Source organism: Idiotropiscis lumnitzeri, chromosome 7, assembly GCF_059441095.1.
Source record: "Idiotropiscis lumnitzeri isolate Australia: NSW breed Sydney's pygmy pipehorse chromosome 7, RoL_Ilum_1.0, whole genome shotgun sequence".
Classification (NCBI taxonomy): Eukaryota; Metazoa; Chordata; class Actinopteri; order Syngnathiformes; family Syngnathidae; genus Idiotropiscis; species Idiotropiscis lumnitzeri.
Genome location: NC_142397.1, coordinates 4,031,321 through 4,058,671, shown reverse-complemented (window position 1 = coordinate 4,058,671; position 27,351 = coordinate 4,031,321). Strand labels below are relative to the sequence as shown.

The 27,351-nt window shown below is 42.4% G+C and overlaps 2 protein-coding genes across 2 annotated transcripts in view; one reads left to right on the top strand and one right to left on the bottom strand.

The window, feature by feature from the left end:
• Nucleotides 1-6,636, bottom strand: part of dph1 (diphthamide biosynthesis 1) — a 176,872-nt gene extending 170,236 nt beyond the window's left edge. Inside the window, exon 1 of the mRNA XM_088300663.1 lies at nt 6,526-6,636. The gene's annotated coding sequence lies outside the window, so the exon portion shown is untranslated. The remainder of the gene's footprint in view (nt 1-6,525) is intronic.
• The window catches only part of rtn4rl1b (reticulon 4 receptor-like 1b), a 134,907-nt gene extending 108,316 nt beyond the window's left edge, over nt 1-26,591 (top strand). Inside the window, exons 2-3 of the mRNA XM_088300664.1 lie at nt 23,085-23,536; nt 24,197-26,591. Of these exons, the coding sequence (XP_088156790.1) occupies nt 23,085-23,536; nt 24,197-25,084 (1,340 nt within the window). The 3' untranslated portion in view covers nt 25,085-26,591. The remainder of the gene's footprint in view (nt 1-23,084; nt 23,537-24,196) is intronic.
• Nucleotides 26,592-27,351: the final 760 nt, after the last annotated feature.

Here is a 27,351-nt window from a genome sequence, read left to right as displayed (position 1 = left end):
TCTCACACTCTCCCTCTCCCTCCCAATTGTGACAACATTTTATCCCTATATTCAACAAATGAATATCAGCTTCAAATATCGTTTATGTGCCTCCATGACTTCTAATAAGTGGTATCGGCCCTGAAAAAAAGCACATCGGTCTATCAGTAATGCATGCACTCCATCACAAGTAAAAGTCCTACTTTGCTCTGAATACAGAATATTCCGTGTTTCAGGTAGAAGTGAATGAGTGAGAGAGTGTTGGTGCTTCTAGTTGTCATGGAGCTCAGCCAGCAGTCAGTCAGGGTGAACACATCTGTGTGAGCTGCCACTCAGCAGCAAGTCCTGCCCTGCAAAGGCTGTCCCTTCAGCCACGTTGATGGCGCCTGTCGACGATTCTCTGTGCTTATTAAGGAATACGACGGACGGATGGATGGGTTTTGTACAAAAAGGAATGTAATCAGAAATACTGGCAGTTTATAACAAAGGATATAAAGTGTTCCTCTTCACAATAAGTGGAGCACTGTAATTGAGGGATGCAAGCGTGAATCAAGCCACAACACGTGTTAACACGGGGAGGGACGCTTGAAGAAATCTTTATTACTGGCGAGGTTGGAGCGTGAAGATCTTCCAGCAGTCAATCAAGCCTCGAAGGAGAAAAGTGCAGAGTGCTTCGATTTAAGAGGATTTTTTTTTCTCACTACGTCTCTTCCAAGAAACTTAGTTGTTGCGTATGCCGCCGAGTTTTGATCTCCAACTCCCGTGGTCGTTATTAAAAATTCATCGGTGAGATGACAAATGGGTCCACAAGAACATGAGAACAAAGTGGAACATTTCCCAACAGTGCCGTAAAGATGCTATTAAAGGGGCTCCATTAATGTCTGGCACTGGAGAAGTTCTGTCTGTTGCCAGATTGCTTATCTTAGATCTTAAACAGGGAGGATTGCATTTGGAAAAATATAAAAAAATAAATAAAAAAAAGTGTTGCAGGGGATTTGCAAGCCAGGCCGACAGGTTCAGAAAGGCTTCAGACAGGCCAAGTCAGAAATGACGATGAGTTCTCAGCGAGCGAGTGCAAATAGGTGAAAAACAGACCTTCCCTTTCAACTTTTTGTTTAGTTGCTGCTTGGCTGTTTCATGATTTAAGAAGTTTACACTGGTTGACAGCCTGCCATAGCTCATTTGAAAATATTTGTATCATCGAGCAACCTCATTGCGGCAAATCAACTTTAAAATGTATTACAGCGTACGTGTTCTCATTAATTTTGGTTGGGATTCATCAATGTTTTCTTGCCCGTCAAGACGCCACGTTCTCGGCTTGTCTCGTCTGTCTGATTGCAAACTAATGTAAGATGTTATCAAGGCAGGAAGCCCAAAGTCAGCAATGGCCCGATTGTCAGATTTCCCTGAAGATTATCTCCCGCGTTTGTCCGGTATTTTGCAGTGTGTTGAGAGGGACTGTCCCCCCTCTGACCTGAGTACAGTCGCCCATCAATCATAAACCTGGTCAATATTTACAAAAGCAAATGGAGATGCGCCGAGCCATTAATTGGAACATATGCACTGTTGCCGAGCAACAAATGAAATAGGGTTGAACGATTTTCAAATGTAGTCTAATTGGTGATCAAATATATCGTATGCAGATATTCTATATGCAAGCACAACACCACACGGCCCCTACAGGCCAACGTGCACACAGCAGTAACACGCGGTATTTATTTTTATTTTATTTTAGTGGTATTGTTCAAATATAATATTAAACCATGTTGAAAAAAAATACTTTTTTTTTTTTCAACTTAAAGCTTAAGTTTTGTTTTGGGAGTAGAAAAAAGACTAAATTGCGATTTCAATCTTAGTAAAAAATAATGGTGATTGCTTTTTTTTTTCACCTCATTGTACTTTCTTTATCAGACGGTTAGAACGGTAAACCTTCTCTTGTTCCGACAGCCTAATTTGTGGTTGCAAACACAAATGTAGGTTCGACAGCGCTTTGCATTCGCCGGCTTTCATCACACGCGCCAGAGAGAGCAAGAGAGAGACGCTTCTTGTGTTGATTACTAATGATACGATTAAAAGTCTAATTCATGGCACCAGATCAGAGCTATGAGACACCGTTAGGAGTTCGTGTGAGGCTACAGGAATGAGAAAAAAAAAAAAAAAAAATCATTCGGGCTTTCTGTGTGTTTTCTGGAGGGAAAATCATTTGCTAGCTGAAAGAAAAGCTGCTGTCCTGAGATAATGAGCGCCTGTCGCATATTAGGACAGCCATTAAGAAGATTGTTTGGAGTGTGAAAGAGCCTCAAGCACGGACGCTTTCTTCGTAACAGACGTTCAAATAAATATTCTTCTACTGTCACTTTGGTGAGCGCCCCGATAACTGGTTTGCATAGCCGAGCGCTCCAAGGTGAGCTTTTGTAACCGGGGGGGGGGGGTTCCAAACCCAGCAGCCAGTACCTGCAATAACTCATGCATGACATTGCATCAGATGGGACATTTAAATTCCAGCTACAAGTTTATTACCTCAATGTCATGCAGAGTGTTCTCTCCCTCACAGTAGCAACTTTGCATTGCATTGCATTTCTCACTGCATTAGGTGATCACATTTGAGCTTGTCGACCGTTTCCAAATGGAATTCTTGAAGTGGAGGGCTTTAATAAGTGTAAAAGTAAAATGTTGACTCAACTCTGCCATGTATTTGCTCTGGTTTTTCACCTTCTTGCTATGATTCAACCTTCAGCAAGCAGACATAATACAACTAGGATTTTGCTTCGTTTTTTAATTATTTTTTTTTGGGGGGTGGGGGGGCAATTTAAAAGGAAAAAAGAAAGCAGACGTGGGCCTCAAAAACTGCAGCGGCAGCTTGCTACATTTTATGAGAACAGCGTGAATGGCAATTAAAGATAATTAGATTCCAACAAACAAAGTATAAGAGAGGGAATTGTAATTTAACAATGTTCAGATTTTATATCCTGATTTTCCTTAATTGATTGGTGCTAAGGCTGCTCCTAATTTTGGAATTTGTTTGTTTGTCAACTCTTGATATCATGAGGGACACTGATGTTTGACGTTTTTGCAAAAATCGGAACACATCAAGTTTGCATGTTCTCCCCGAGCCTCCGTGGGTTTCCTGCGGGTACTCCGGTTTCCTCCCACATTCCCAAAAACATGCATGGCACGTTGATTGAACACCTTAAATTGGCCTTGGGTGTGATTGTGGGCGCAAGTGGTTGTTTGTCTTTGTGTGCCCTGCGATTGGCTGGCAACCAGTTCAGGGTGTCCCCCGTTTACGGCCCAAAGACAGCTGGCATAGGCTGGGATAGTGTAATTGCCATCATCGGGAGTGCGTTAAAAGAATTCTGATGACATCTTCCATTGTGATCAGACACTTACAGGCAGTATTAAATATTATTGGATGTTATTGAGTTTGCCTGTAAAACTTTCTGTTTCCGGGATTCCCCTTTTTTTCCTCGGGATAAAATGAAATGAAAGCGCTCGTTCCGAATTGAATCTTCCTCAGGGTGTTGCCTGCCAGTCTTATTGACGCTTTAAAATATTGAATTCCTGATGAAAATATGGCATTCACACAAACACACAGCACGCAATATCAAATTATTGATTCCGCGCAGATTCTATTTCACCATCCACGAGCGGAGTAAAAGCACTCCCGCTGCTTTTATGGCCGCTGAAAAACAAATGTGCACATCAGCGCTAATATGATAATGTCTTTGGGGCAGGTGGATCGTAAAAAAAAAAAACTGAAATGCGGTTCACCAGACACATTGTTGATAAGAAAAATAGATGCCTCCAGTTGCTCTTTTGTATTTCAAACTGGGGCAATCAGCTGGAGCGCTTCCGAGAGTAACACAAACTTTCCCCCCCGACCCAAAAACTAATTCAAACATTCGAACATTCCCACAATAAATAGTTTTTTCTAAAATGAGAGGCTGTAGCTGTTCATCATCATTAGTTCATAAAGTATCTCGGTCAGGGGTGGGCAAACCTTTTGATCCGTGGGCCACAATGGGTTCTAAAATTTGACAGAGGGGCCGGACCAGGAGCAGATGGATGGAGTCTTTTGGTCACCTCACCTCATCGGAGAAAAGAATACGCGAACAAACGCGTTACAACAAAATATCTGTCCTAGACTGCGCCTCCTAGTGGGGACACGTCAGAATTACAGGGAAAATAAAACGAACAAGGTTTATTTATTTCATTTTTTCAAGTTCGGCAGGCCTGATTAAAACATTTAACGGGCCGCATGTGGCCCCCGGGCCGTAGTTTGCACATGGCTGATCTAGGTTGAAAGCTTATGCAACCTTTCTAAACTCCACCTTTACCACTAACGTTTTACCCTAACACCTCCAAACTTAGCTTCAATGCTTGCTAAACACAATCTTTGACGCTCTCCTTGCTCCCCAGTTGCAGAAATGGCAAAAGTGGCAAAATCGTCTCTTTTCCGTTCTGGCCTTCACATGGAAATCTGATGTGAAGCAAAAGAGGCGATAGAGTGATTGTGCGGCGACACTGCAACTGTTGAGCGGCACTTGTTAGTCCATTTGTGACAACTTGTGTTTCTCCTCTCCGTGCTGCACACAATCATATGGCAACACTGCTGCATCTTTGCCAGGGCGTAAATAAGGCTGAATATCACATATTCGCACTTGGAAACACGACAAAACATAATAGATTGTGCAATAAATGGACAAACGAAATCATCCCAAAGCTGAGTGTGCGTGCGATGCTTCTTTCCGAGCACATCACACATGACGTAGCCCGATTTTATGTTTGCGCGGCGTATTCCTCTCAGACTTGCAGTGACACCGTTAAGATTCAGACAACATAGAAACCTTTTCTTATTCATCAACAGTTTGAAAAGGAAAACCGGATGCAATCTTTTCAAACTTGACTATTCATATGCACATGGCTCAAAGGTGTTTGCAAAGCGAGAGGAGAGCGCAGCGTTCTGTGTCTAATGCGTTATTTTTTTAATTTGTTATTCTCCTCCGCTCGGATTTTTCAGCATCAAGCAGGGGTGTGAAGTGAAGGATCGAGAATAGAAGAACATACCCGCAACCAAGAAGACGCGGAGTAGAATTAAATTAACAGAAAAAACTTATCTGAAAAGCATGTATTTTGTCTGTCATTATGCAGGGCGACCCCAAAAATTTCACCTCACTTGAAAAATGACTATATGTCCTTGGCAAGCTAATGTAAATAAGATTCATACTGAAAATAAAATATCTATGAATATTCCGACATGTTCAAACCTATAAAGAATTCAAAGTCTCAGAAAAGTTTTTCCATCAACGGTACCTAAATATACTTAAATCTGTTGAAATACTCACAGAATGTATACTCCATCGAGTACCTAAACCAGTGCTTCTCAAATAGTGGGGCGGGCCCCCCTGCCGAGGGGGCGCGTGTAAACCTGGGGAACATTTTCTTTTCTGAGTGTAACTACACATCCACTCCAGTAGTTGGCAGTGGCGCTCTCCATGCCCATTGTGCGCGGTGAGTATTAAATCTACGGTGTAGGTTTGTTTTGCAACGAAAATGCTATTATTTATAGTTGCGGCAGAGAGTGGGGGGGGGCGCAAATTGTTTTCTTTTTGCTAGGGGGGTGGCAAAACAGAAAATAATTGAGAAGCACTGACCTAAACACACAATTTGCTGGATTACTCACTGAAACTTATCGAAAGACATAAATGCTTCCTGAATACTGTTAAATCTACCAAAATCAAAATTAGCCTAAATACTCCGAGATGTACTAAAAATACTTCCCAAGAAATATTTAAATAGGCTTAAACCTGCAGCAATGCCCACTAAAAGTGATCGAAACACTCTTAGATGTAATCAGTTAATTTCCAAAACTCTTCAGAAATACTCTATTGAAATACCAAACATTTTGAAATGTATCTTAGTTAAAAGTTAAATACAACTGAGATGCACTACAAACTAGACGGGCTTGGAGACTTTGACATCTTGCATGGTTTAAAGATTGAATTTAATACTGAATTGTACTAAGCCAGCCCCTGTTGGCAATGTTCAATTTGTATAATACATTTCATGATTGTAGTGAATATGAAAGTAAGAAAAAAAAATGACAAATGTAATGCCGATTAGAGCCATTAGAGCATAAAAAAGTTAAATTAGCTTTGGATTGTATAATCATTAAAACACTAGTAGTATAGACATTATACAAATGATTTAAGAATAAGCCGGCTCATTTAGGCTGTTTTTCTTCAGCGCCGCTGTTTAATTATTCAGCGCCTTGCAAAAAAAAAAAAAAAATAAAAAATAAAAACTCTTGCAGCGGCTCTAAAACTTTATGCGAAGCCTTTATCGTGAATAAAGAACCCAGACAAGCATTTGCATTATGCGCGATATTCTCACTCCGTTACCTCACCATGAAATGTGCTCATTGTCTTTACCTCTAATTATCACTAACATGATACTAATCCCCCCCCCTTTAGCTTCTCCAGACAAGATAACTTGCATGCTGCATATTAACGGACCCCCGGCTAAACTACCGTACGGACCGCCTACCTCTTGATTTGCGTACTGTCTCCCGGCCGCCCACTCGTCTTCTTTCCGCCGCAGCCGAAAGCAGTAGGCCAAAAAAAAATAAAAAAATCTGGTGGGCTGGTTGCAGCCGAGCAGAACATCTGAAAGGGAACAAACAAAAGGAGCATTACAAATGATTGTTCAATGTCCACGGGAGTGCGGTGTATAGTTCACTTGTTGAGTGCAGCGGAGGATTAATGGGCATTTAGTGCTCTGCTGAGAAAGCAGCATTGTGTTGCAAAGGGCAGCTCAGTGGGAGCGATCGGCATAAGCCACAAAGTGGGTTTATGGCATGGAGCTCGAACGTGACGCGCTGATGATTTATTTACATTTTTATGAGAATCACAGTGAGATTATATGGATTCTCTAATGGGATTTGTTGTCGGTAAATTAAACATTAAATAGATGGCAATTAGCATCAGCATCATTTTCATATTGACTTACGGGTTTGTAAGGAGGACATGTTATGGAAAATCGACTTCTTGATTAGAGGTAGTGTGCTGAGCACGCCGTGGTGCTTCGCAGTCAAGAAATTCTGGGTTCGAAATCTCATCCCAAGGCCCCTTTGTTTTGGAACAGCCACAGGTCAGGTGATGTCTCTAGCAGTTTTTATTACACAACTTTACCCCCAAAAAGAGGAAACACGTCAAAATGTAATCTATGAAATTATGTCATGAAAAGGAACACCATTTTAAGGAAGGAAAACATTTTGATAATAACAACCTCAAACATCGAGCACAGCGTCATTATATTAGACAGGTAAAGATAAAGAGAGAGATAGAGAAAGATGGCGAGATAACTAGCGACATAGCGAGCAAGATAGCGAGAGAGCTAGTGACTAGAGAGATAGCTAGCGAGCTAGCTAGCAATATAGCAAGATAGCGAGGTAGCTAGCGACGAGGAAGATGGCAAAATAGCTAGCGACTAGCAAGATAGATAGCTAGCAAGATATCTAGCTAGCAAGACAGCTAGCTAGCGTGACAGACAAAGATTAAATCACATATCACACAGAAAATTGCAATTATTCTCTCAAATTGTTTGGCCCTAACTCTGAGTTAGATGTGCTGACTGCTTAGTCACCATGCTGCAGTAGGATATCAGTTTGCAATATGGTATATTGTTTAATTGAGAGTGATTAGATTTTTTTTAATTTCATTGCTAAACAGACTGTACATTCACTGTTATCCCTTCTTAACACACACACGCGCACCCCCCCCCCACACACACACACACACACTGCAAAAGAGCCATTTGTCAAGTTCAACAAAAAGAATCGGTTTTGCAAACGTGGCGTGTTTGAATTTGGGCTTTTAGCCATTACAGCTACCCCATGGTTGACTGGGGCCCAGTTTAACCGCCGAGAGGATTTGACCAAGGGGCAAGGGAGGTTGTCGGTGTGACTGCTTTGGGGGGAGGGAGGTCAAAGAGGTGTGAAGATAATGGTCCCGATGGGGCGGAATGCAGCGCAACATTCGCCATATTGGAGGCTCGGCTGCTCTCCTGTGAAGGAGTTCTGCATTGCACTCGGAAAGACAAACAGTTGATTTGAACTTTTTTTTTTTTTTCTGGGGAGTGGGCCTTGCCGTCATTCTTGCTTTTTGGAATTACATTTAGATTTAATGTAAGTAGGTTGCTCACATTATCGGTTGTTCGCATTACAATGAAGATCGGGCACATGCTGTTTGGAGTTCATTAGCAACAGAATCAGAATCAACTTGGGTTATAAGAAACAATGGACAAGCAGTAAAATGAATTTAACTGCTAACTAGGGCTGGACAATTTTGGAAAAATAATTAACTTTGATTACGACTCGATACTTGATGGTAAAAATCTCGCAGGATTTTTGCAAGACTTCATAACGGCGATGGCTGGAATAGTCAACAACATTCAACTTCATTGGTTTCACTTATTTTCTCTGTGCAGTTTAAACACCATCTCATCATGTCATACATTATACATAACACTGGACTGCAACTGTGGGTGTAAATCTCTACTGTGTTACAATACGCACTGAAGACCTGACGTCTTTCAAAACAAATCTGGTGTACTCGCAAAGACAACAGTGATGCCGGGAGAATACATATTTTACTTTTATCTGAGGCCAAATGCAGCATTAAAAAATACAAAAAATTAAATAAAAAAAACAACAAAAAAAAACACTATAATATTCTTATCCTCAGGCAGTGACCTGATCTAACATTGTTTTCGAAGCCATCTCTTCCTCCAGTCAATATTGAACACTGCCAGTGTGGCAGAGAATACAGTCAAGAGCCTCAGAGGCAGCCGAGTGTTGTTTTGTTAATGAAAAGAGCTGATGCTTGTTTGTTATTTGTGGATTCCCGTGTTAGTGTCAACCAGCGTTGCAGAGGAGGCTTGACATTTTTTTGCGCTTTTGTCGGTTCATGTCCGCTACTTCTATTCATCTCTGGCTAGAGAACTCCGAACTGAGGTCGTAGGGTGGGTGGAGGAGTGGAGCTTGTTTTTCCCACTTAACAAAAAAAAAAAAACTACAACAATTCTCGCACACGTTTCAGGAAAAGAAAAAAAAAAACTGTGTGTTTAACAACTTGAAGCAAATAAATAAAATGCCTTTCATATAAATTCATTTCATTTGACTTTAGTTTAAAACCTGATATGAAGTCTAGTCGACATTCCCTCACCAAATTTTGAAGTTTGCTGGGGATATGTAATACAAAACGCCGTCGGTCCGCCGGAACGCCGAGCAAGGTGACATTCACAAACACGGCAGACTAGACTTGCCCGCAGGGGTTATTACAGTTTGGGAATTTTAATTATTGTTAGTTTTTAAATTTGGTTCATTTTTATCAGTTTTGACGGCGGGTTTTTATAAATTTTAGTTTTTCAAAAACAGGTTTTTTTTTGTTTGTTTTAGTGTTAGTTTTATTCTTGCAAGACAAACAGTGCGGTCATTCGGTCCACCCTTGATGCTGGACCTCGGTTTGGGCCTCAAGGGTAAGAGAATGCAACTGCTGACTTTTTTTTAATTTTTTTTTATCTCAAACCCCCACTTCTCCCTCCATTTTAAATATCACCCTTTCCATTTCGGGCATAAACAAACCCTCGCCATCTCTTCTGCTGACTACTGCTCTTTCAATTCTTGACTTTTCGTCTCGTTATTCGGCCTCCGGGGGCTTTGAGAAGGAATGATATTTCATCATGAGGCTTACTGAGACATAGCCTGACATTTCTCAGGACAAAATTTAGGACTATGTTGTTGTCCTTTTTGGTCCAGAAAAGTTAGATCAGGCGAGTAATTAGACTGCAGGAAGAAAATAGAGCACTTGCGAACGGGAGCCTGCATTTGGGAGCACTCACCATGAGAGTGGCGTCGTCAAGGGAAGACGGGGAGCGCGGCGCATGCGGAGCCCTGCCGATGGTTCGGCATGACAAATGCAAATGGCAACCCCGCAGCTGTCGCCGCAAAGCAAATGATTTGTCATCATCCTCCGACGCGACCACTCGGGCCAAACAACGTGAAGAGGTACCACGGATGTTGCGAGGTTTTAGAGACGGCGCCCTTTGAAGTGAATCTTGGGTTCGGTGTATTGTGCCATGTGCGTGACTCACTAAATCCCGTAAGCCGCCGCGGTATCTCTCGCAGCCAGGCCGTGTTTCCTTTAATCACCGCTAGACAGCGAACGCGTCTCGTGCGGCGAAGTTTGGCGCTTTGTACTTTTGGAAAACGGCAACGGAATCAATTAAATTGCGCAGGGATAAAGTGGCAAAAGGGAGACATGCAGGCGGGACCCAGTTGAAAGTGTATATCCATTTTAGAAATCTAACGTTCACCACATAGGAGTGCCAACAATCCATTCTTCTCATTTCATCGCATTTTTCTTTGCTTTTAGTACATGTCAGTGGACGTTGGATTTTGTTGCCCAATCAGATTTCAGCCTCTATTTGCTGCCAAAATAATCTTCTCAGGGTCTTCAGAATCAATATTGCTGTCTGACGTAACTTAAACTACATGCACGAGTTTTTTTTTTAATTTGCATCTGACAGCCAATAGCATCTCTGACGAGTATGATGCATTTTATCATTTTATTTAGTGTTTTTTTTTACCAGTTGAATACAGTAAATTATATGGCACACCTGTATATAAGCCGCAGCAACTCCCCAAACAGATATATAAGCCGCACCAGGGTATAAGCCGCAGATTTCTATGTTGAAAAAAATTATTTGTTGATGTACGTCCACAACGATTTTGTATTGTGAATGCACATAGAGGTACATGAACAAGTCATTAAAAGTGCCTTTTAATACGGCAACAACATTTTTGCTAATTAAAACAGAACAGACCCAAGAGAAAAATAAAAAAAATCAAATTAAAAAAATAATAATAATAAAAAATGTTTTTTTTTAATTAAAATTATTTAGCCTATTTTCTGGACTATAGCGCGCCCCTACCAGTGAAAGAAAAATCCGTAGAAAAGCTGCACCGTTGTATTAGCCGCACGATTCAAAATCTAGGAAAAAAAGTAGTTGCTTATCTGGAAAATACGGTATCATCTGTTTCAGATGTACATGGTACAGTTGCATGCTTGCATATTGCAGATTTGTGTCGTATTAACATCTTCTAGAATTGTGATGTAATAGTGGTGGTGCTTGTGAATATTCACTTTGATCCATGTCGTTTCATTCTCAGGGCGTTGAGTCGGTTTGTCTAAAAAGAAAGTTCGCCTCTCGCCCGAGCAGGCTTCATCCGATGGTCAGGCTGGTGAAGTCCGAACCAAGCCTTGCTGCCTGAATAGATGACGCCTGCTCAGATAAGAGGTGAAAAGTCTTCCAAGACAACCGGAAGAGTCCAGTTGCAATCGATTTAATGCCATGAGAATGTGCTGGGAATAAGTCTGGTAAATGATGATAGATAGATAGAGCTTTATTGCCTGCTCCAAAAGGTGGCAGAAATTTAACAGGGCTCCAACAGGGTACATATACTTATCGTAAAAAACAAACACAATATGAATACATGTGAAAAAGTACGCATCCACACACAGCAACGGTCTGCAGCGCCGCAATGAAATATTAAAGGTGAGAATGGATTCAATTATTGATCTGTGGACCATTGTTAAAATATTATTGCTGTCATCAAAAGACCGCCGTTTCCTCAACAGATAGAGGCGCCATTGTGCCCTTTTTTTTATTTTTTTTATTGATAGTCAGCATGCTGGGTGAATGAAAGGCAACGACATCTCTGTCCCCAGATACTCAAAGGCCTCAACATGCTCCACTAGGAGACCTTGGATATTGAGGGGCTGCAACAGGGGTAAAAGAACTTTCCTGCTGGCCCCACAGGGCAGCTTCTTGGTTTTAGAGATGTTAAGCTCCAAACAGTTGTCTTTAAAAGTCTCAACCAGACTGTTGAGTGTCTGCTAGTATTCTGGTCCATGTCACGTGCGAACTCCAAAAGTGTAATCCCTCCACTACCACAAGTGATGTTGTTGGAGTACACAGAGAAGAGGATGGGCGACCGGACACAGCCTTGTGGGATCCCTTTGTAGTGGATTTAAAACCCTTTGAAAGCACTTGTTGTGGCCTGTCCTGTAAAAAGTTCCTAATGCATAAAATCAGTGTGTTGTGGACCTGAAAGTCGGCGCAACCGGAGTCCTGAGTGATTTTTACTATTTTATCTATGTTCTAGTGTTTTGTGGACTTTTGCAGTACCTGCTTACAACTCACCATTGCCGGCTTATGGCCTGTAAATGGACTTTTTGGACTTTTTGCACAACCGAACTGACGCAATCGCCACTGGTCTCACGTGTTGCGAGTTGTTGGTGGAATCAAAAATACTAAAAGTCCCAAAAGAATTACATACAAAGCCGGGAATGGTCTAATGCAGGGGTGGGCAAACTGGTTGGCGGGCCACAATGGGTTCTAAAATTAGACAGCGGGGACGTACCAGGAGCAGATGGGCTGGAGTGTTTTGGTAACCTCACCTCATCGGAGAAAAAAACTACTATTAATTTTAAACGAAAGTGAACAAAAGCATAACAATTTATATGTATTTGAAAAACCACAGTATCTAGAAAATAAAACATTAACAAGGTTCATTCATTTAATTTTTTTCAAATTGGGCGGGCCGGATTAAAACGATTAACGGGACGAATGTGGCCCCCGGGCCATAGTTTGCCCACGCCTAGTCTAATGGGAACAACAATAGAAGCAATGATCTGAAAAAGACGGAAAGGAATCAGGAAACTGAATCCAAGCAAACTGACAACACAACAAGACATGATTGGTGGGAGGGTGCCGATTGGTTAACATCTCCCCTAATGGAGGTGCCGCATTCACAAGCATGTGCAGGTATGAGCATCTACAAAATGTCTTGAAGGGCAACACAAAATGGAACGACACAGTTGTCACCCTCCTGGACTCCATAAAACACGCGAGCGGCTCGATGAACGACAAAAATAAAACCACGCGACGGGATCCAATCAGAAGGAACACCTGATGTGGCAAGACCATGAATTGAACGTTAAGTCCGTCGTTTCATTGTGAGCAGGAGGCCAAGGGTCGAGTGCCTTTGAGAGCAAGCACAGACTGCACAGAGACGCTCTTATGGTCTTGTATAGACCGCCAATAAAAGAAACTACCCTTCATCTTTTTATTTCGTTTAACCAAACATGATTGGGAGAGCATAAAGACTTGCCATTAATGCGGTTTCGAAGATTGCAAAGTTTTATGCTAAAAAAAAAAAAAGGACAGCCACAAAGGGCAAAATAGGAAAAATTCTAATGAAATTTGACTCATCACAGCCGTTAAAAAAAATGTTAAAAAAAGACATGGATGGCCTTTATCCGCTTTTGTCGGTTTGTCATGTGACCTATAAAACACTTGTTGGGCAGCATGAACGGGGCAGAAGGAGTACGAGTCGGGTGTTAAACTTCACACTCCTCTGCATTGCAGAATTTCCCTTACACGCAGGCGCCATCCCGCCTCCGGTACGGCTCTGATGCGACTTTTGAACTTCGTTGTGCGAAATGAGCTAATATCTCTGGACAGGCTTGGACAAGTGTGTTTCCAACTTGCATATTTCACATGAGAAAAAAAATCTCACCGCATACTGCCAACACAAACATGTTATACTCAAACATTGATGGATTCACAATTCTGGTGGTTACTGAAAGACCATTAAATAGTAGAAGATCGTAAAATCCCAAACCCGTGCGGCACATGTTGCCGCATTTCACACAGACGGCACAGGTTCGACTTCTGGTCGGTGCCCCAATAACCGGCTGCCGCTGGTACCGAGCTGAATAAAAGAAAAAAAACAAAACAAATGGCTTGCTTCAGGAAGGCCATGCAGTATAAAAACTGTACCAGACAAATCATGCGAGTGACTCGCTGTGGTGATCCCGGCAGGACAAGACAAAAGTCACAACAACAGCGACTTTTCAAGAAAGAAAAATGCACGTTCACATCAGGCTTTGTTCAAGGTCGCAAATGTATTTTGTATGTTAATATCAAAATATGCATCTGTAATCATGCCCAAAGATGCAAATTAGAAAATGTTAAAGAATCACGTTGTGTAGGCGTAAAAAGCACCGATAGAAGATTTGACATTCAATAATCTTCAGTAAAAACTAGGCGGAGCTAAAATAATTTCTGTTTTTATTCTTCTTTACAATGTGTCCAAAAAAAAATGTGCTGCCATCTATTGGGTGAGAGTTGAATTACACACAAAACAAACGAGTGGCAAAATAAATTAGTTACAAACTGTGCAAAAAAAAAAAAAAATTATTTTTTTTTAAATAGCAGGAGCGCCAAGCCAGAGATGGCATGACTGTTTCTGTGTGTCACTGGCACCCCCCACAAGGTCCATCTTTCAACTTGGCCGAGCGCACGCTTGGTCACCCGGTCCTCCGACCGTGGATCAAACTAATGAGTCACAACACATATAGCCAGTGACTCACGCAAAGACTTTTCTGCCTGATTTCCGGCTTCTTCTTGCCCCTCTGAAGCCATTACTCGAGACTGTCGTAACTCAATGCATGTGTGTGATTGTGTCTCTCACCTGCTATGAATAATTGATCTGTTGGAATCTAGTGCCGTTTATATGCAAGGAGGCAGCAACTGTAGCAAGGAGATGCCTTACTATTTGTTTTTGGGGCAATGAGATGGTGGACGGGGGCACTCAAGTGGAAACACACCACCCTCACTTTATTTTATTTTTTTTTTTTTCAAAGCAGGTGCAGTTTCACAGAGACCCGATGGTCCCAAAGTGCAACAGTGCCAGTGCTAAATATTAAACCCCAAAAAGCTTTTAGCGGCGCTCGCTGTCGTGGTGAATGCCATCGGAAACGCTCATCTTTAAGGCTCAAGAGCGTCACGTTGAGTCACTTTGAGGTTGTGGACTTCTTAAAAGGCGACAACGGGCGGGGGGGGGGGGTCTTTCTAAAAGGGCTCACCTCCACAGTCCATGTTCTTAGCGTGCGAGCGACATTGCCGTGTGGTGAGTTTGCCATTCCAAAAATCATGGGAAGACTAAACTGGCAAATGGACCATATGTGTCCATTTTTTCTTGACATGTAAGGGTACAGACGAGTGTCAGGCCTACGTAAAAGAGCACACAATTGAACTGAAAGCAATTTAAATAAAAAAAATAAAAAAATAGTAGTAGTACAAATCTGGACCAGGTACAAACTGTCAATTATAAGTGTGTTTGTCACCCTTATCTTGCGAAATAACATTTAAATTGCATGTTATCGCATGTTTATGTTACCCCTATTTTGTGAAATTAAAATTGAATTTCATGTTATCGTAAAACCATGATTGTAACATCCCCGTTAGTTCCATGGAATCCCTCCTCCGAGTAGAAAGCATCTCCATTAACGTGAGCGACTGTAAATGGCCGGTCACTGATGGCTGACAGCATCTTTACATTTTTCTTCTCTAATGGAGAAGAGATACCAAGTCAGGTGTGGGCAAAATACGGACCGGGGGCCACATGCGGCCCATTAAATGTTTTAACCCGGCCCGCCCAACTTGAAAAAAAATTAAATGAATAAACCTGGTTAATGTTTTATTTTCTAAATACTTTGGTGTGTCAAAGACATATATATATTGTTGTAATGTTTTTCATTTAAAATTAAAAAAAAAAAAAAAAAAAAAACATTTTCTCTGATGCGGTGAGGTTACCAAAACACTCCATCCATCTGCTCTTTGTGCGGCCCCTCTGTCAAATTTTAGAACCCATTGTGGCCCGCCAATCAAAAAGTTTGCCCACTCCTGGTCTAAGTGATGACTGCCATCTAGTGGAGGATGTTGTTATTGTAACTTAAAACTGATCACGCGTTTGCCTATCCAAAGGTTAGACAGTAACGTTATACAGTATATCGGCCAACAAATGTAAAAAAAAAAAAAAAAAAAAAGAAAAAATCCTGCCCTAATGTATTGAGTTGCAGTCCAGAAGTCCTCAATTTTCAATGGTACCAACACAAAATATTTTCGATTTACAAAATGTGTTGTAGTTTTGTGTTAGTTTGCCGAGCCATTGGGGTGAGTCACACCGATTTGTTTTTATTCGATTGTTGTCTCTCATTATTAACTTCTGGTTAGTGATTGACCGCGGCGAAAAGATCGCCGCCGTAAACAGAGTCAGAGTCAGGGCGCACGTTACAACCCTCACCAGTTGTTTATCGGCTTTTGAACTGGCGACAATTGTATTTTGAATGCTTTCCATCAATGTAATGGCACTCCAGTATATGAACTATAGGCACACTTTGGATGATTTATGTTCGTCGAAGGGAGTCATTAGTTCGCTCACACCAGCGCGGCGCCGAGGCCCTGCAATGTTTGTGCATCATTTTGCCACTTTGTTGCAATGATGGATGAAAGTGACTGCCTTTGACGCTGCCGATTTGGCCAGAGACACTTTATTTTGATATGAAGGACGTGTGAGTGTTTGTGTTCTATGAAGAGCACGCCACGAGAGTCGGAAGAGCGCAGAAGCTCCCGTTTGCCTGTCAAAGGGAGCAGGTGAATTAGCAACTACTCGATGTCGACTAAGCTAAGAATTAATTCCAGCGTGCATTTTAAACCTCTTCACCAAGCTTCCCTCAATTGCATCTAATAAATGAGCTTCATCCTCATGTATGCTGCCATTGTTTTTTTTTTTTTAGTTTTTTAGCTAAGTAATTTGGCTTTCACTTGGCTGAACGCTGCTCTTCTTATCTTTTTTTTTTTAACGTTCAGCATCCCTCTTGTTTTATCATGCTTGCCTTTGTTTAGTGTTTGTTTGTTGATAAGCACTTTGAACAAATTAGATCTTCATCTGTCTGGCTGCACCCTTCAGCTGACTCTTATTGTTCTCCCACGCACAAACAATGTTACTGTTACTTTTATCGCCCATCAAGCCAGCCGATACTAGGAAAATTGGGCTATTTATTGACTTGCCTAAATGGAAAGATAAGGCATTGATTTTTACAAATTTAATTGCATGATAATATTCAATAAAAACAATTTGGTACTTTTTGATATTTATTTTCATGGCACTAACAAAACGCTGAGAAGGCAAAAATGTCGGACAAACGGTCAATATGATTTGTTCATTTTCAAGTTTTTTTGTTGAGTCGGTAACAAGGACAAAATGCAGATATGAAAATAAAAACATATTTCAGTTATGAAATTAGTCATTCATTTTGAAACGAAAAGACAAAAAAAAATGGAACTAAAAATCGACATTCAAATGACAGAGCTTTACTGCTTTGAAATGGCCATCATCACCACGGCGGGTTTTCTCTAAAAGTCAAGTGACTGACAAGAAATCTACGATCACGGGGCGATGTCGAGGTGGACGTGTAGTCCCACCACAGGGGGATGATTAAACTGAAAAGTAGCACAACACGATTAGGATCTGACACAATTGACCACAAAAACAAGCAAACGGAAAAAATAAAGACACAAAATGAGACATTATGAGACAAAGCTAAGGCATTTTATTTTTAATGAGTCTTTTCCTTGTTATCAGGAAAAAGTTCCCTAATGAGGCGGCTAAAGTGAAGGCAAAAGCAGACAACAACAATAGACGGCCGCTCGTTGAATTAAAGGCAGCCACTTGCTATGTCAATGTCTCCGCAACAAAAACGCAATTTGACTTTCCTGGAATGTTCTTTCTGCTGTCGGCCGATTGCTGCAGTTACTTTTCTTTTGCTTTCCACACTCCTATGCGTGGAAGAGCAGTCTGCAAACCTGACGCACGGTTTTTATGCCCTGCAAATGACAAATGAGACCAAAACTATGCCACTGTGCAGACAAATTCTGCAACGTGGCCGCGTGCGGGTTCAAGCTTAATGGCCGCAATCAGTGCTCTAACATCATCATAAACATTTGGAAATGTCAATGTGAGATGATGATTGGTGTTTTCAAAGCCCTGCGAGAAAATGGCTGCCCTTCTTGCATTGCGCGCTACTTAATTAGAATAAATATGCAATCACTGACTCACACTGAAAAACCTTAGATGATGTTTTATTCAGAGGAGCGCATTCCCCGCTGGGAAGCGCGGGTTTATATAAACTCATATATTTAGCGCATGTTTCTATGTAAACCTTATATATGTCGCATCTTATTTTCCTCTAGGTCCAATTTTACCTTAAAATTGCAATAAAAGGAGAAGATGCAAGTGGTGGATGCAAGTTACAGCACGAGGAGCCGAAATGAACACTGTTGAACTGTGCAATCTATTTATACAAAATGGTACTGAATTTCAGCTCTTCATGCTCACCAAGTCCAGCTGAATTTTCATAATTATGCAAATAAAAAGCTTTTTTTTTTTCAGCTTCTATTAAATATGATGTGGGGCATAGGACAAAGTAGAATTCATAAAATTTGGATGAAAACCCTCCATGGTAACGGCGCAGAGCCATCATTTTGTTCATCGTTTTGGAGAATTATCACTGTCGTTTGTGGCATGAAGAAAATAACGAGATGATTACGATGGCAAGTGAGCTGGAGCACGTGTGCGTTACTGGCCAGTGGACGGACTATGAGTTCTTCGAAAACTGCAGTTGTTTGTTTACATTCAAGCATCTTCGAGCAAGTGAGAGTGCTGTCATCGCACCGTGAAAGCAAGATTCTAATTCAGAGAGGAAACGAAGCCCCCCCACCCAAAAAAAAATAAAATAAAAAAACAATAGAAGACACACATGATGCCAATGTAGTGATTTTAAATTTAGTGTCTTCTGGGCTTCGTCAAGACACGTGATGCTTGAGCTCTCCACTCCGGTCTTTCTGCTGATGTGAGGCGTTGGGTCAGTTGCCAACTTGACTCGAGTCTGTGCCCGTGACAGTTAATTGAACTTGAAGAGACTCGCATCGCGTGGTTGTGACACAAAGGGAACAAGTCCCGTTAATTATGCATGTTAAGATGCTTAAGCAGCCCTCCATCAACTCCAACATTGACACAGACTACAACATCATCTGATGTCATCGCCGCTAATTGTTTTAGCATTCCGCCTGCATGCCCGTCGTGCTTATTCGTCGCAGGAAACAAAAAGCCCAATAAGCTGGGCGTAAACAAGCTTGCCAGAAAATGAACGATGGCGCTCAGCTTCCTGCCTTAACTCAGCGCGCCAGCGAGAATTTGACATAAGCCTCAACGTATGACGATGCCGTGTTTACGATGGTAGGGCCGATCAACGAGTGCGTTCATGCATGTTGTATGATGTTGACACACATTGCCATCTGATGCCTGAGGCAACCGTCTTCTTGCCATTCAAGTCGGAGATGCCAAACTATCGTAGACACACAGCTAGATTAGTATTGTCTAAAGTCTTTTTTTTTGTACAGTTAGGGGGGGAATGTTTTTATGACCCACAACATGTTTGTATAAAGAATAAAAAGATACGAGTTCAACCAAGACACCACACTGATTTTTTTTTTATATATCTGGTATTTCAAGGTGTTAGTGATTCTTTTTACCGCATGTCCTGATTTCTCCAGATGGGGAAAACACTTCTATGAATATCAAACAAGCAAATGAAAAACAGTTACGTCTGCCGTCATCTTGTGCAGCTTGGCAATACTGTCATAAACTGAGGGCGTCCTGTTTAGATTACCCTGAATTTAAAAGGAGTGATACGGAGAAATGCCGACACCGAGGCAGACGAGATGGGACTAAATAGCTTCTTGGAGGATCATGGGGAAAAAAAAAAAAAACATTTCATCACTGTCCATTGAATCAAATTGTTCCACTTTAAAATATATTGGGATATGTATTGAATTGGACAGATATATCTTTTAGCAATTTCTACATTTACAGTTATGACAAGTTCATTCGTACGTATGTAAAATGACAACAAGAAGCATCGCACCGTCTCGAACTGAGTCTGACCATATCCGCTCAAATTGCATTGCACCCCATGCATCGAATCATCTTTGATTGGGGAGATGCACATCCCTAACACTTAAAGATACTGTTTACACGTTAAATCAGACATTGCAAATTCAACAAAGCTACATGCCAGACCCTCGTCTCTACAGGTGTGATAACAATCATGGACATTTTGTTTTTTTTCTTGACAGCTAACGAGTCATTTGCTGGCGTCAGGCCAAAACCTTTCAAGTCACATTTTGGTGAATGTCAGATTATTTTATTTTATTTTTTTAAAAATATACACGATTGTTCAGTCCACAAAGGGCTTCCTGTCTTTTACGATGCAATACTAATGGTTGAACAAACTTGTCATTTTCAGCCTCTCCAGTGCAAAGTTTTGGCCCGACGCCTGCGATTCCATCCAAGCAAACCTCATTGAAACACTAATTCGTAAGCTTTATTTTATGACACGCATGGCACTTGATCAATACACCAGCATTTTGCTCAGAAATCATCCAGCATGGTTGTAAACACCCTGAGTGGCATGGTATGGCACATTCTTTGGAAATCAGGTGGAAAAACAGAAAGGTCCAAACGTGGTCTTGGGAGAGAAAAAGGGAAATGACGTTTGTCCCGTCTAATGAGTGCCACAGTCATGCAGCTCGCCAGTCGCTCCTATTAGCACACATGGTTTATTCATAAGGTTAAATCCGGTGTGAACCTTGTTGCATTTGTATTCTGCACAATAGCTTCTCATTTTCTATCACGGGACAAAGTATATACATTCTATTTGGTTCCGTTATCTATTTCCAGTGCACAGCCTTGCAGGAAAAAGTGGGGGCTTAATGATGGAGGGGTCAAAGGGGGGGGCAAAACAACCTTCTGTGGGTAAAAAGAAATTGAGACCGCCTATCATCTCTGGTCAGCAAGGACGGGTTAGGGCTTGTAATGAGCTAACATGACCCAGAAACAATCGTCTTTTTTCGGGGGTTCGTGTTGAATTGTAAAAACGATAACCTTGGAAGTCCACGTAGTAACATGTAACGTTTTTTTTTTTGGGGTCGCTAAATAACTGATTCCAAAAAAATTAAAAAATCCAGAATTATCTAGCACTCAAAAACATGTGCCAACGCCTTTACTTGGCTTTAATTAGAGCTCGAGGTCGACAACGGTCATCCGTCCCATTTTAAATCCATCCCCGTTGCGATGTACGAGCCTCGTCCTAGCTAGCTCTTAGCTAAGTTCGTCCCTCGGTGCGGCGTCCGAGGTTGCAAACTCCCTTTCGTTTATTGCAAGGATGGCGTGAGAAACTACAAGGGGCTTTATTAACTGTTAATAATTCATGTTCATTTCTGGCACAGATGTAAGGGTCATCCAAAGAGTCCTCTCTGATGACAATATGCTATGACCTGTTCTGACTTGAGTCCCAAAATTCTGATTCGGCGTTCGATTTCAAATGGCCAATTCGCTACTCTAAGTGTGGGAAACCTGCCGTGAGATGAAATGGTGACCTGTCTAGGGTGTACTCTGATTCCTGCCAAGAGTCAGCTGGGCTAGGTGCAAGCACCCTTGTGACCCAAATGAGCACTGTAGAAAATGAATGGATGGAATTCAGCTTATTTTTTTAAGAGAAAAAGGCAACTATTCTGCTGTACATCGAGAATTTTTTCAAGGCCATGTAAATACAAAGCATCAGTCAGGAGAGTTTGAAGAACCAGTGAAGTAGGGGGCGTGGCTTGTTTGCATGCGTAAGACGAGGTGCGCGGCAGCGCTTCAAAAAGTGTGTCACAATCTCGACCGCATCGCCATTCCCATTCCCTCACATTCCTTTTTCTATCGCGCTTATCGCCGACTGCCGCCTTTGACATCCATCTAATTCCACCCAAGGACATGCATGAAGCAAAGCATTAATGGAAATTATAAAAAAGAAATATAATTAGTGAAAGGCGAGCGGGATCATTTTCCTGAATAATGGAATCTCTCGGGTGGATGAGTCATTGCGGAGTCAGGAGACTGTAATGACAACTATTTAAATGTAAGACTAAAATTTTACACCAATGTTTTTTGGGTGTTTGTTTCATATTAAACGGACCAAGATGAGAAAGATCCATCTCAATTACCACACGGAGCCCAGCAGCAGGAAAAAAAATGTTTCTTGTTTAATAAATAAAGCAAACCTTTATTTCCCAAGAGGAAGGGAAACCTATTTACTCCGTTAGTCCAAGCCGAGCATAATACGTCTCTACAGAAAAGGCGAAAGATTGAGATAGTAACAAGGTGACAAAAAGGCAGAAACTGCTTTCTGGTTGCCTGAGAAAAACATAGCAAGTAAAACATGGTATCCATGTTTTGATAGAGGTCAAAATCATTTTTCTGACAGTGCCTTGAAAAATGTTTTCGGTTCAGGAGGATGCCTGCATGTGGTGTGTTGCCCACTGGCAGGGCTTAGCAACTCGGATTAGAACCGAGCCCAGGAGAGCATATGCCTGTTCAGGTGGCACAACAGCATGCAGAATTACTGTTAAAGGTCGGTGAAATCAGACGCTCAATGTCACCATTTTGTCACAGCACGGTGAGAACTCGCCGAAAAATATGCTTGTCTCTTTGGCAGCGAGATCCCGGCATAAAAAACGCAGGATTATAGGGTTAGTTGAAAGGCAACGGAGGCGTATTGATTAGAGGCAGTGAATCAGGCCTCCTCTGTGCGGTGAATAATAAACTGAGGGGAAGGCAACCGGCCCATGCGCCGGGGCTTATTTAGGACGCAAAGAAATGCGGCAAAGTCACACCTCCTATCCCCCGGGAGATGGCAAATCATGTCACTGATCAGGAAGTGCCTCGGAGCTTCTTAACACAAGTTTAAATAAGCGCTCCATGGCCAATTTAACTGGCAAATGGACCGATCACAGCCTACGTACGCTCGCCGACAAGTAGCGCCGATGGAATAGAGGGCAGTGGGCTCGTAATGCAGCGTCCTCGTAAGGTGGCACGCCGTGTATGAAAGAGATCCCTTCGTGTTGCTCAGTGACTTACTGGAGCAGTTATTGTTTGTTCTTCACAGTGCCATTACGGTTGTAAGCCGTATGGGGCAATGGAGACCATCCGTATGTTTATGTTCAAATTGGGAAGCTTTCCCCCTTGATTCTTGCATAGTTTCGACTAAATCAACAAGAAAGTCTAATTCTAATTTGCTTCCTGTTCAACGCAGGCTGTGGACTGGAGTTCCTGCTGGTTCTCTGCGGCCTGGAGTTTTCCTGGTCCTGTCCGCGTCACTGCATCTGCTACACGGCACCAAGCACCGTCTCCTGCCAAGCGCACAACTTCCTGATGGTCCCCGAAGGCATCCCGCCTGACAGCGAACGGATCTTCCTGCAGAACAACAAGATCCACCGGCTACTCCGAGGTCACTTCAGCTCCAACACCGTCACCCTCTGGATATACTCCAACAACATCACGTACATCGAGCCATCAACCTTCCACGGCTTCGCGCTGCTGGAGGAGCTGGATTTGGGAGATAATCGCCACCTGCGCTCCCTGGCTGAAGACACATTCCACGGGTTGAACCGGCTCAGTGCTCTGCACCTGTACCGCTGCGGACTTAGCTCGCTTCCGAATAACATCTTTCAAGGACTTAGGAGCCTGCAGTATCTTCATTTGCAGGTAATCCAAGGGCTTTACTGATATTCACTTTGAGTTCATTGGAAACAACATTTTAGTTTCCTCAAATACACCTCGCTTCCTTAAATAATCTGAAATCAGTTCATCTGCAGTGCCTCCATTTCTTTGCTTTAGGGTCCAGGAACATAAGTGAGGAGGCGGCATTTTACCAAGTCAGCACAACATTTTTCACTCCTGTTTTAGGGCACCGAGGCAAAGATGTTTTCTGAGAATTTCTCCCTCCGACAGGCTACGAGTCATTACTATTCATCGGGCATAGCTCATTAGTTTTCTACATTTTGCATGAGTTGAGATCAAAAGCCGGTTTATTGGGGCCAACGGGGCATGCAACGGGTCACCAGCACAGGGCAAGAACAACCAGTTGCATATACACCATATGGGGAGAATATTTACTAGACACCTCCTAATTATTTACCTAATAGATCTTAGTTGGTCTTGGTCCCGTTAAGTTTTCGAAAACAACATTTTGAATCATTCTGGGGAAGCAAATTTGGAGGAACAGTGTTTGGAAGAGTATTTCTATCACACATGACTGAGACACTGACTTTGAGCAAATGACCTTTGGAAAGTACTAGAACATATATGACAATCAAACATACCAAGACTGGAGAAAAACACTATTTTGTCATCTTGTCTCCTCAGCAAAATCATCTGAAGTTCCTGCAGGATGACACATTCGCTGACCTCCACAATCTGAGCCACCTGTTCCTCCACGGAAATCACCTGTGGAGACTCAACCAGAACACCTTCCGGGGTCTTCGTTCCCTGGATCGTCTCCTTCTGCACCAAAACCAGATCGAGTGGGTTCACCACCTGGCTTTTCATGACCTCAAACGTCTCACCACCCTCTATTTGTTCAACAACTCCCTCATACAACTGTCAGGGGACAGCCTGGACATGTTGCCCGCTCTGGAATACCTTCGTCTCAATGACAACCCCTGGTCATGTGACTGCAAGGCGCTCACGCTCTGGGAGTGGTTGAAACGTTTTAGGGGCTCAACGTCGTCGGTGGGCTGCCAGGCACCTCTGGACTTGATTGGGATAGACCTGAAGGAACTGCGCAAGGAGGACTTCTCCAACTGTTCCCCTAATTCTGAATCCAGAGCCCAGACCTACAATTTATCCGGCACAGTCAGCCCACCGTCCATGAATCGCGGCGTAGTGGCGGGTTCTGGGGGCCAGAGCAACGTAGTGAACCCCTCCAGGGGCGGCCGACCTCGTAACTGCTCCAAGAACCGCGGTCGCGGGAGCAAAGGTAAGGGTGACAACGAGGTCCACCACTCAAAGGAGGTCATGGCAGACAAGGAGGATTCCTCTCCAGATTTCTCCGATGGAGGAAAACGCGATCACACGTCCCCGGACGGCACCGTCACGAGAAGAAAGCACAAGTGCGTTCCGCGGACCACTGTTCGACCCCCTAGTGGGGTTCAGCAAGCCAACAACGGGGCAACCTTATCCCGGCCCGTATTGTATGTCTACGCCCTTGTGGTTGCCTTGATGACCAGAAATACTGACGTTATTCTACGCTGATAAAAGGTTACCGCAAAGAACGCAGCCCTCAACACACTTTATTGCTTCTGGCCCCTGTGTCTTTTATGTGTGAATGTGATTATGTGCAAGTGTTGTATATGAACTTTAACCATTTAGATGAGCACAAAAATAAAAACATCAGAATGACTTGCAGGGAGTTCCACTGATTAAAGATCCATGCAGACCAAGCGCGCACTGCCACTAAAGCCAGGTTTCATGTTTGTTTTTTTTTTGTTTTTTTGTTTGTTGGTCTGTTCCAGCTCCGACGTCCAATCGCCAAATATTGTGCAGAGGTTAGCATCTGATGGGTAGAAGTCAGAAATCTGGTTTTCTTCCATCATGGCAGACAGTTTTACTTCCTAGTCAATGACTGACGGTGTACGGCCTCTATCACCCTCCAATTCTTTCCTTGCTAGCAGCGGGTACAAAACACTTAGAAATATTCATCAGCAGACCTGGGAATGTAAATATTCCTCCTACAAAATGGAATTGATAGCCACTGTTGATTTAAGGCCATAAACAGCGCGGATAATAAGCTTATTCAGAGCAAGAAATCGCTACAACTAACTCCACACAGTAAGCTATCAATCCCCCCTCACTCCCCCTCCCCCTCCAACACGTGAGGCTGCCTTCTGATTTACACATTCGCTCCTGCCCGACTGGATGCGAAGCTGCTAATTGCGTCGAGAAGCTGTGGACTGCCATGCGCAACCCATTCGCTGGATTCCGCGTTGGGGTGATGAAGCCGCAAAAGTGTCTGTACGTCGTGCTTGTATGTTTTTTTGTTTTTTTTTCCAAGACACAGAGTGGACCTAGCGATGCACCCATGCAGAACAGGGCTTTGCCTGTTCCCACAGCGAACTGGTGTCGAACTGAGCCTGTCGACCGACTGCTCGTCACTAACTGAGGAAAACATTTTACCCTGAGTCACTTGGTCACTGGCATACAAGACTCGAGGAAAAAAAAAAAAAACAAGGCGGGGCCAAGTGTGCTATGAACTGATTTGAGAAGAACAATTCAAAAGGAGCATGACGAACAGGGAAAGACCTTTTGCCCTCATTCTGGGATCGGTCGCGATCCAGGACAATTGCAACCGAGATCCGAAATGAAAATTCTATGAAGCGCACACTGACTGACGGACGAGTGAGCGATGTGCCAGCGAACTTCTGGAGCTTATGTGCCTCCCTCAAATGGACTACGGATGGTGTTTATATTGATGATGTAACAATGGAACAAACTACAGTGCTGATATATACATTTACTGTCAAACTATGAGGAAAAAAAAATATCAGTGGCATCAATTATGATAACAGGGTTTTGGCTCCTTAAATCGCGAGATATTTTTATTTTATCAAGCTAATTTTTTTTCATGCTATATTTTCAGAACCTTCATTTGTTGATACAGAAAATTGTCATCCTACGTCCTCGTTCTACGGTTTTGCATTTGTGTGTTCTTTCTGTTGCCAGTGCGTTCCGCGTGGCGTCATCCCAAGACTCCCCCCCCCAAAAAAAATTTATAAAGATATTAAAATCTATATCTTCTTATGTCTGACAGTGGCAGCCTGAGTCTGTTTATTGATGTGATGGTTTTTGTAGGCTCGTTTAAGGATAAATCAATGTCGCACTCATTTTATTGCGGCTCCATCCATATATTTTTCCCGAGGTAACCAAGAAATTGATCTGTCAGCAAATTTGGATTTTAATTTTTTTCAGGTTTAGCCTCTACCGTTTGCTTTCGCTCATAGTCAAGCTCCACCTATGCAAGTACAGCGGTAGCATGCAAACAAATGGAATCCTCCGGCGCACAGCGTAGTATGAAGCATACGTCTTGGCTCACATGAGCAACGCCAAGGAAGTTCATTAGCAGAGTCAAGAAACAAAAAAAAAATTAATTAATGAGCCTTAAGGATATACATTCTTCACTTTTATGTTTATTGTTTAAATCAGGTGTGGGCAAACTACGGCCCGGGGGCCACATGCGGCCCATTAAACGTTTTAATCCGGTCCACCGACTAAAAAAATTAAATGAATAAACCTTGTTAATGTTCCATTTTCTTAATACTGTGGTTTTTCAAAAACATATATATTATATTGTATTTTGTTCACTTTCATTTAAAATTAAAAGTTTGCCCAGGCCTGGTTTAAATAAATCTATTAGATGATTTTTTAAATATTTTTTATGTAATGACATTATTCAGAAAATACCCATCAACTCTCAGCGTTAGCACAAACCACCCAATGAGCAACATATTAACCGCCAGACGTTG